At 49.4% G+C, this 10,610-nt stretch overlaps 1 protein-coding gene across 1 annotated transcript in view; it reads right to left on the bottom strand.

Annotated features, from left to right (window-relative positions):
* Nucleotides 1–4,932, bottom strand: part of SDHB (succinate dehydrogenase complex iron sulfur subunit B) — a 32,241-nt gene extending 27,309 nt beyond the window's left edge. The window contains exon 1 of the mRNA XM_040462567.1: nucleotides 4,807–4,932. Coding sequence (XP_040318501.1) covers nucleotides 4,807–4,881 — 75 coding nt within the window. The 5' untranslated portion in view covers nucleotides 4,882–4,932. The remainder of the gene's footprint in view (nucleotides 1–4,806) is intronic.
* Nucleotides 4,933–10,610: the final 5,678 nt, after the last annotated feature.

Below are 10,610 nucleotides of genomic sequence, written 5' to 3' on the forward strand. Positions count from 1 at the left end.
ATTTGTTATGTCGGTGTTCTAGTAGAAGTAAAAAAAAAAAAAAAAAAAAAAAAAAATGGCTCTCATTCACTGAGCCCCTACCGTGTAAGAAATGTTGTACTAAACTGTCTCTAATCTTTATAACATCTCTACAAAGGGAAGTTTTATTATTCTCATTAAAAAATTAAAATGGGGCGCCTGGGTGGCTCAGTTGGTTAAATGTCCAACTCTTGATTTTTGGCTCAGGTCATGATCTCAGGGTTGTGGGATTGAGCCCCACGTCTGGCTCCGTGCTGAGTGTGGAGCCTGCTTGGGATTCTTTCTCTCTCCCTCTGCCCCTCTCCCTGCTCATTCTCTCTCTAAAATAAAAATAAAAAATAGGGGCTCCTGGGTGGCTCAGTTGGTTAAGTGTCCGACTTCGGCTCAGGTCATGATCTCAAGGTCTTGGAGTTTGAGCCCGGTGTTGGGCTCTGTGCCGACAGCTCAGAGCCTGTAGCCTGTTTCAGATTCTGTGTCTCCCTCTCTCTCTGCTCCCTCCCCGCTCATGCTCTGTCTCTATCTCTCAAAAATAAATAAACGTAAAAAATAAAAATAAAAAATAAAATAAAAATCATAGAGCAAAAAAGCCAGGATTCAAATACAGGTTTCTTTGTTTTTCTTTTTAATCTCCAAAGCCCGACCTTTTACCCATTATACATGTGGCGAAAATGCAAATCCAATGCTGAAGAGCACAAAGATAATTCCTTTTCTCAAACAAATCCAAGGGACACTGAATTCATACAATTAGTAAGATCTTGCGCAGTAGCTGGCCCAGACACACTCATTTATTTGTTCACTAAATAATTACAGAGTGGCTAATATGTTCCAGGGGCTGTTCTAGGCCCTGGGGATCAGGGCAAAACACACACACACTCTGATCCTTATGGAGCTTATGGTGACCGGAGACACACACAAACAACATCTATAGTAATGTCAGGGGGTGATAAGTACAATGGAGAGGGTGGCCAGGGAACCCTTCACTGAAAAGGTGACAGACAGCTAAGCAAAGGCCTGAAAGAGGTGAGTAAGTAAGCCATACCCAACTCAGGGGAAGAGCAACTTGGGCAGAGGGGACGCTGAGCCCAAATCTTGAGGTGAAAATGTGTTTGAGGAGCAACAAGGCAGTCAGTGCAGCTGAGAATGGAGTGAGCTGCAGGGGCAAGAATGGGAGAGGAGATCGGGAAGTTAGCGGGACAGCCAGATCACATAGGATCCTGTAAGGTTCTTTTTTTTTTTTTTTTTTATTTTAACATTTATTTATTTTTGAGAGACAGACAGAGGCAGAGCACGAGCAGGGGAGGGGCAGAGAGAGAAGGAGACACAGAATCTGGAAGCAGGTTCCAGGCTGCGAGCTGTCAGCACCGAGCCCGATGCAGGGCTCGAACCTGTGAATCACGGGATCATAACCTGAGCTGAAGTTGGAAGCTTAACGGGCCAAACCACCCAGGCGCGCCCCCCCACCCCTCTTTTTTTTTAAAGTAATCTCCGTGCTGGAACTCATGACCCGGAGATCAACAGTCTCATGCTCTACCGACTGAGCCACCCAGGTACCCCCTAGCAAATTTCTTTAAATGCACTCAATGAGTTGTATATTTGAGATTCCAACTTTGGAGAATATTCTCTCTCTCTCTTTTTAAATTAAGTACACTCTATGCCCAACATGGGCCTTGAACTCATGACCTCAAGATCAAGAGTCGCGTGCAGTACTGAATGAGCCAGCCAGGCGCCCGACCTTGTAATGGTTTTTGCTTTTACTGTAAGATGAGAAAATACTGGTTTTGGGCAGAGGAGTGACAGAGTCAGATTTAAGCTTTGAAAGGATTATTTTGGTTTGTGTTGAGAATCAAAGATGAAAGTGAGAAAACCACACAAGAATTACAGTATACGGTAATTAGCTAAGGGATGTTGGCAGCTTGAACCAGGCTGGTGGCTGTGGATGGTTAAGAAGCGGTAAGTTTTGTTTTGTTTTTGCCTTTTTTTAGAAGTGGTAAGTTTCTGAATACATTTTAAGAAGGAACTGACAGGATTTCCACGCAGACTGGATGTGACAGTGGGGCAAAGAGCAAGGATGACTGCAGTTTTTGGCCCAAGCCCCATGGAAGATGGAGGTGCCATCACCTGAGAAGGAAGGACAAAGCGGGGCTGTGTGTGGTGAGGGGTAGGTACTAGGAGCTGGGTTTTGGGCCAACAAAGTTTGTGATGTATTATCGGATATCCAGGTGGATATTAAAAAAAAAAAAAGTTTTTTAAATGTTTATTAAATTTGAGACAGAGAGAGAGCAATAGGGGTGGGCAGAGAGAGAGAGAGAGAGAGAGAGCAAGAGAGAGAATCCCAAGCAGGGTCCATGCTGGCAGCACAGAGCCGTCTTTTGTTTTTTTTTTTTAATTTTTTTTTTAACGCTTATTTATTTTTGAGACAGAGAGAGACACAGCATGAACGGGGGAGGGTCAGAGAGAGGGAGACACAGAATCCGAAACAGGCTCCAGGCTCTGAGCTGTCAGCACAGAGCCCGACGCGGGGCTCGAACTCACGGACCGCGAGATCGTGACCTGAGCCGAAGCCGGACGCTTAACCGACTGAGCCACCCAGGCGCCCCACAGAGCCGTCTTTTGTATAGGGGTAGGGAGTGTTAACATCTACCTTATAAACTGGAGGGTCAACCTTCTAGCATAGCCCAGAAAATAATTTCTGCTTTTCAATGTTGGCAATATCATCAGTTTCTGATTGGCAGATGGGCATCCTAAGACCTGCCAGTGCTAAGAACAATGAGATACGCAAATGAAAGCGGGCAGTACTTGCCCTAACGGAATTCACGATCTAGATGAAGAAATAAGGCAATACAATTGCAGGTAATACATTACAGCTAAACACTTCTAGGCAGAACTATGGTTCAGTGCAGACTAATGCATGAAAGGAATTCAGAAGAGCCATTCTACTGTGTCTTAGAGTCCGAGGCAGCTGAACATCACTCAGATAATACACCAAGCTCATTTCGGGATTCTTTTGAGGTGACTTTCGTGGGTATGAATGCACATTCCTACGAGGCGGAGTGGACAGGAGGCAGCTCTCTATTTCTCTAGCCTCAGGAGGCCCTGCAACGGCCTCACCTGGAATTATGAAACTGACCTATGAAACCAACCTTTTGCTCAACTCATTCATGGAAGAGGGACCTGAGCTTTGGAACTCGCTCTCACTGGTGGGGCTCTCACAACTTGACTGCTTGCTCAGCAACTATGAAAGGAACTGGTAAACAAGGTCATTACTACTCATTAATGCTCAGCGGATACAAACTTCAAGCTCTGATAGGCAGTCCTCCTTCCCTATCTCCCCTTTTTAGAAAGACTATAAAATGACTCATTCAAGTTCATATACAGCACATTGGAAAGAACTAGCATTTGAAGGCAGGCCGTATGCACTGTGTTATGCAGCCAGGGCTGTATTTAAAATGAGAGAGATTCTCGTGTCAGTGCAAGAGTATTTCTGGTTCACCTGTGCCCAGATTTGGGCTAAGAGTTTTTCCCATATTATGTAACAAACAGACAAACAAGCTGGATTTTGGTCTTAGATCACCACTTTTCAGCTGTGATATTTTGAGCAAGTAAAAAATTTTCTCTCTGGGGCCTCAGTGTTGAAACTTCTAAAAAGGAGGTAAGAACTACTATTCGCCCACGTTGCAGGGGTTGTTGAGGAGCTGAGAGGAGGAGACAGACTTCAAAGGGATTTGTAGGGGCACCCGGGGGGGGGGGCTTGGTGGGTTAAGTGTTCAACTTCGGCTCAGGTCATGATCTCACGCTCTGTGAGTTCGAGCCCCGCGTCAGGCTCTGTGCTGACAGCTCGGAGCCTGGAGCCTGCTTCAGAATCTGTGGCTCCCTCTCTCTCTGCCCCTGCCCCGCTCATGCTCCATCTTTCTCTGTCTCTCGAAAAATAAATAAACGTGAAAAAAAAGGGGGGGGGGATTTGTCAATTCTTAGTTCCTTATGTGTGCAATGCCAATTTCCCTTCCCCTTCCAAATAAATCTTCCATTTGGAATGGAGATAAGTGTGTAGAGTCCTAATACAAGGGGTGTGGGGAAATTTATCACCGCAAACTGAGTAGTAAATAAGGGCAGGACCAGGCTCAGTTCCTATGGGATCCATGCCAAAACTCTGCGCTTGGTACCGTCGTAAGCCCTTTACAAACAGGGACACTGAGTCAGTGTCATCCGACACTGCTTTAAGGCACCTTTCCCGCAGCCCCCCACCCCCACCGGGAAGGGCCCAGATCCTTCAGGGATCTGATTTGCCTCCATTTTCCCTTTCCTCTGCCCTTTATCAATTCCGGTCCAGTCTCTGTTTACTGAGCCCCCAACCCTGCACCCTGGAGGAGAGACCTCGATTCCCAGCTCCCATTCCTCCCACTCCCGCAGGCCTGTGTCTTCCACAGAGGCTAGTCTGAGGACAGAGAACGGGCTTAGAGCCCAAACGTTTGGATTCGAATTCAGCTACAACAGTCACTCGCTTGCCACATGACCTTGGGCACCTCAAGACCCCCCCCCCCGAATACTTTCCCCTTAACTTAAAAAAAAAATCGTCTCCGCCCTGATAAACTCCCAGGCTGCGGCGAGGCGCAGAAGGATAACGGACTGGGATGCTCCAGGACCAAACCCGCGCGCGACACAGCGGGAGCGGGTCCTTCCACTCCCTGTGGCCTTGTCCTGTGCTCCCTCGTCCTCCTCCACGGCCCCCTCAGCGCCAGGCTGCCTCCATGACTCTCATGCCTGCCCTCTTCCTCCGGCCCCGCAGCTCACCTGCAGGCAGGCTCCGCCAAGGGCCGTGGCCGGGAACCGGCGCCTCAAGGAGACTCCGACCGCCGCCGCCGCCATCTTGGCTCCTGACGTCAAGCCCCACCCCTTAACCCTGAGGTCGCTCTCCGCCGTCGTCCCGCCGAGCACCGCGGCGCCCAGCCGGCATCCACCGAGGCCCCGCTAGCCGGGCAGGAGCCGCCGAGTGGGAGGCGGTTCCAGTTTCCCCGGTGGGAGGAGGGAAGGCGGAGAAAGCCAACGCGAGCGTGCGCAGTTGCGGTGTGCGCGGCGCATGCTAATGGGCCTCCCGCCTTCCTAAGGTGACCTTCCCAGAAGGGAGCGGAGTCGGAGAGGGGGAGTGTTGGGACGGCTGGGGCTGAGAGGACGGCGGGGAGGAGCCATCCGATCGGGAGTTCAGTCCGTATTTAGCCCCCTTTTCTTCCTGAAAATTTGTCAGTAGTATCACTCATCTCTTAGTGATGAGCTTAGTGGCTTTGGTCAGACATTTGTCAGACACGGTGTTGTTTGCCCGAGACTGTCCTGGTTTCAGCACGGCTTACTTAGCCATTTAGCAGTAGAATCCATTGCTTGAACACCTGCTATACGCCTAGCGTTAGGATCCATCATCTCACTTCAGACCCAAGACAGTCTTACGGGAGAGGTCTGTGCATGAAGTCTCCACTTTGGGCATCCCAGCTGCTTTCCCCAACCTCTCCGTGGCTCATCCCAGGACCAGCCTCCCTCTGGGGGCTTGATGACCTCAGTCTTCCGAGTCACATGGTCTCCTGGGTCCCCTGGGGCGTTTATGCAGGTAGTTAGCTTTCCAGGTACTTGTGTTTGTCAGGAATGATGTTTCCCTTCTCTGCCAGCTTGTTTGTGACATACGAAGGGCATCTTTTCATAGTCTTTGGTTTCCTCACAGCTCATGTACATGCGGCTGGGAAAATTAAGATGGCCAGGCAAATTGGTTTGTTGGGGCTAAGTTTCTGGAGCCCTGGGCTGGAACCAGCCAGCTACACTGCTGTCTGATCTCATTAAAGGAGGTGTGTAGTGAGGTCACAAGAAACAGCCTGGACCCCTGGGTCTAACCTTGAATCTTCTCTAGGCTGTGTGACCTTGAACAAGTCCCTCCCCATCTCTGGCCTATAGTTTCCTTGCCTGTAGCATCAGGGTGTTGGGCCAGCTGATTTAGGGTTCTGGGATTCATGTGACTGTCTTGGGGCGCTGTCTTGGCGGTGACTATGGACAAGGCTGAGGTCACCTTGGCTTTCCACTGGGGCTGACCCAGCACTGGAATAGGGCTTCTCCAAGTCTGCCCCAGGGCCTCTTGGGCCACCCAACCTGGATGGAATCATGGGAAGATTATCACCCTCTCTCTAACTCCTCCTGGCTGAATCGTCTTCTGAGATGAAGGGAGAGCATCCTCTCCCTCCAAGGACCGTGTTCCTAAAGAATGGGGCCTGTTGGCATTTTCACGACTCTTTCGTCTCCAAGGCCGATGCTACTCCTAGATAAGTGATAACTCTTTTACTGTACCCAGGTCACCTTGGAAAGAGCCATCTGAGGCCAGCAGAAGTGAGACCTTGATTTATGGAGGGGCTCCTGGTGCCAATGGGCCCACGCGCCCTGCAGTCACATCGTTCCTGGGCTTCATGGGGATTTGGGGAGCTCAGAGTTATGGAGGAACAAATTCCTGGGCGGCTGCACCTCCGCCCTGAACTTTGGGATTCCAGAAAGGCACAGCTGCACGGCTTAGAGGTTTTCATGGCCAGCTCCTGACAGATCTTCCCAAGGTGTCCTCATGGTGAGAACCAAGGTTTTTTTCTTTGTCAGTTTCCATTTGTCTAGCAAGTGAAGTATGGCTTTTCAACAGTTGGCTAGTCACTTTAAGTTTACGCGGAACCTCATCGCTTATAAATGTGTTTACATAAACAGTCTGCTTCGTCCTCATAACAACCCTTCCAGTTGGAATAACTCCCCCCCCCCCCCCCCCGCCCCCATTTTACAGACTTTCTTAGTCTTTGGGTAATGAGAAAGGTGAGCAATCTGGGGTGAGACTCTTGCTTCAGGAGTGCTTTCTTTCCCAAGGGCTGGAAATCCACTCGAGAGTTAAAAATTAAACCCCAAGAGCATCGTGTTGTATCCACTGTCATTTGTACGATCAACTCTTTTTTTTTTTGTTTAATTTTTTTTTTTTTAACATTTATTTATTTTTGAGAGAGAGAGTGAGACAGAGCATGAGCAGGGGAGGGGCAGAGAGAGAGGGAGACACAGAATCAGAAACAGGCTCCAGGCTCCGAGCCATCAGCCCAGAGCCTGACGCGGGGCTTGAACTCCCAGACCGCGAGATCGTGACCTGGCTGAAGTCGGACGCTTAACCGACTGCGCCACCCAGGCGCCCCCGATCAACTCTATTTCTAGCGTCTTGTGATTTAGGGCAACCTGCACTGATTCCCCTCCCCCACCCCCAACCAGAGGGCCAAGGATTTAAGAGAGATTTATTTTATTTTATATATATATATATATATTTATTAAATATGAAATTTATTGTCAAATCGGTTTCATACAACACCCAGTGCTCATCCCAACAGGTGCCCTCCTCAATACCCATCACCCACCCTCCCCGCCCTCCCACCCCCCAAAAGAGATTTATCAGGTAAGATTTAGGGGAGAAATATCAGATAATTTTATTGCCTGGGAGAGTTATTTGTCTCCAAGAAAAACCCACCTCACCCCAATTCATCTCTGTGGTGGGACTTAGGATCCGTGCCATCCAAAATTTGGGATTTCATGCCCCTTCGACCAATGGGCTGTCACTCTCTTCCATCTCTCTGGCTGACCCCCTCCCTCCCTTTGTCCAGCTGTCTCCTGAGCATCTGTCTGGGTGTCCCAATGGCCTCTGAAACTCAACCTGTCCCCAATCATACATACCACCTGAGGCGCTCACGTCTCTCTTTTCAGCACCATCTACCCAGTCTCTAAGCCAGAAACCTAGTGTGCACCTGACTCTTCCCCCTGCCACATCCAGTCAACCACCAACCCCCAGCATGGCCTCCAAGGTCTCCAGGTCAGCTGCCACCTCGAGAGGTGCACAGCTGCTCCTGTGTACCAGGCCCTCTGCAGGGCACTCTGGGGATGTTTTCTCTGTCTAATCATTACAGCAACCCCACGAGGTAGGGATTTGTGTCCTTCATTTCAAGTTGAGGCAGCTGAGCCTCAGAGGGGGTCAACGCCTCACCTAAGTCACACAGCCGGGAGGTCAGGTCAGTATCCTCTGTTAGAGAGACGGCTGGGCTCTGGGCCTGCCACCCAAGGAACACAGTGGTTCGCGGGCTCTTGGGAACCTAGTGGCAGCTACTGTGTCTGGTCCACCTGCAGAGGGGGCCCCTGCCTCACGGAACTGCCCAAGGCTCCCTAATAGCCCTTTTCAACCTGCCCTTAGAAAGGGCTTATCTAGCCCCTCTTCCCTCCAAACCCCACCATATAATTAGACTTCTCAAAATATTCTCTCCGAGTGGGATGGGGACAATCAAATGCCACAGACTTCTCCAATTTCATGAGCAGCCTCTGTGGAACTCCCGGAGCAAAAGTCACGAGCCACTCCCAGTCCAGATGGGGCTGCGTTTCGCACAGCTGAAGTCAGCTCAGCTGCTGGGACTTAGCGAGTGGCCCAGCGCCTTCTGGGGACTGTCACGTTGCTGGGCCCTATAGCATCACACCACAGCACACGCCACACATGCACACACACGAAGAGCTCACCCACCCTGCTTAACCTCTGTCCCCCTCCTGTCTGCCTGCCCCATCACCAGCATAGTCTCCAATTAGCAGTTAATTTGGTCCTCGGGGCATGTGTGGGTGTGTGCTTTCTAAACGCGGTACATGATGCAACTCCCTTTCCAGCCGAATCTGAAGTTTGAGCACTTCTTTCTATCAGAGACCGAGCCGTGTAAATGAAATGCAAAAAAAGGAATCAGTGGTAAATATTCATTGGTAGTGACTATTTATTGGCTTACTGCAAACAGCTCAAGTCAGAGGGGTGAAGAAACTTAAAAGCAATTTTGAATTTTTTTTTCAACGTTTATTTATTTTTGGGACAGAGAGAGACAGAGTATGAACGGGGGAGGGGCAGAGAGAGAGGGAGACACAGAGTCGGAAACAGGCTCCAGGCTCTGAGCCGTCAGCCCAGAGCCCGACGCGGGGCTCGAACTCCCGGACCGCGAGATCGTGACCTGGCTGAAGTCGGACGCTTAACCGACTGCGCCACCCAGGCGCCCCAAAAGCAATTTTGACCTTCTAGAGAGCAAGGAGGGGGAGTGTTTAAGTCTGTCGGCCTTTGGGGGTTCAAATCCTGTTTTATCAGTCATTTGCTGTGTGACATGGAGCAAGTTACTTAGTGTCTCGGTGCATTACTTTCCTATGGTGTAAAATGGGGGGAAAGAATCATGGTCGCCTCATGGGCAGGAGTAAATGAATTAGTATCTGGAAGGAAGTGTAAGTCTTAAACTGGCAGTAGGAAGCCCAGCTGGGGGAATGAAAGAGGCCGAAGAGAGCTGTGAATTATTAGAGAGAAGAGATTATGCTAATCAGGATGGGAAGACTGCAGCATAAATAAGATGCCAAGGGTTTCGGGCGGCTTTAAAAAATTATTTAAAAATACATAGGTAATTAAATTCTCACTATGTAAAAATTTCAAGCAACATCGGTAACGTGTAAATCCCCTCGTCACGCTACCTTTCCCAGAGGTGATTAGTATTGTCAATTTCAGGGATTGCTTCCCTATCTTTTTCTTTGCATGTATATACATATGTATGTTTCTATAGAAATCCATGGCTTTGCTTGGCGTTCTTTTTTTTTTTTTTTCTTTTAAATGCCAACATCACATGCTCTGCCTCGGAGCTCTTCCCGCATCAGTGTCCAAAATCTATTTCATCTCCACACTGCCAACTGTTTAAATGTAGGGATGTGCCACAGTTTGATCATTCCTCAGGTGGTTTCTTAAAAAATGATTTTCGGGGCGCCTGGGTGGCGCAGTCGGTTAAGCGTCCGACTTCAGCCAGGTCACGATCTCGCGGTCCGTGAGTTCGAGCCCCGCGTCGGGCTCTGGGCTGATGGCTCAGAGCCTGGAGCCTGTTTCCGATTCTGTGTCTCCCTCTCTCTCTGCCCCTCCCCCGTTCATGCTCTGTCTCTCTCTGTCCCCAAAAAATAAATAAACGTTAAAAAAAAATTAAAAAAAAAGATTTTCCTATTAGCTTTTAATTTTTAATTTTTATTTTTTGAGAGAGAGAGAGAGAGAGAGAGCAAGCAAGTGCACGTGTGTGTGGTTGCATGCTTGAGCGGCCAAGGGGCAGAGGGAGAGAATCTTAGGCCCCATACTCAGCAAGGAGCCCATTGTGGGGCTCCGTCTCATGACCATGAGATCATGACCTGAACTGAAATCAAGAGTCAGATGCTTAACCAGCTGAGTCAGCCAGGCGCCCCATCATCGTCATTTCTTAAACGTGTCATACATTTACATCCGGTTGTGTTTCTGCTCAGTTTGCCAGCCCTCCCTTCTCTGACCAGTCTTCCATTCCTACATTCATTCAAGACTCATCTTAGCCTAAATGAACACCAGGGCCACCCTTGGTCTTTCCCCAGCTGGAAATAAGTGTGTGTGTGTGTGTGTGTGTGTGTGTGTGTGTGTGTGTGATTCCACAGCTTTTTGTACCTTTAAAAAAATTTTTTTTTGGGGCGCCTGGGTGGCGCAGTCGGTTAAGCGTCCGACTTCAGCCAGGTCACGATCTCGCGGTCTGTGAGTTCGAGCCCCGCGT

Source organism: Herpailurus yagouaroundi, unplaced genomic scaffold (genome assembly GCF_014898765.1).
Source record: "Herpailurus yagouaroundi ecotype Mexico unplaced genomic scaffold, PumYag 77, whole genome shotgun sequence".
NCBI lineage: Eukaryota > Metazoa > Chordata > Mammalia > Carnivora > Felidae > Herpailurus > Herpailurus yagouaroundi.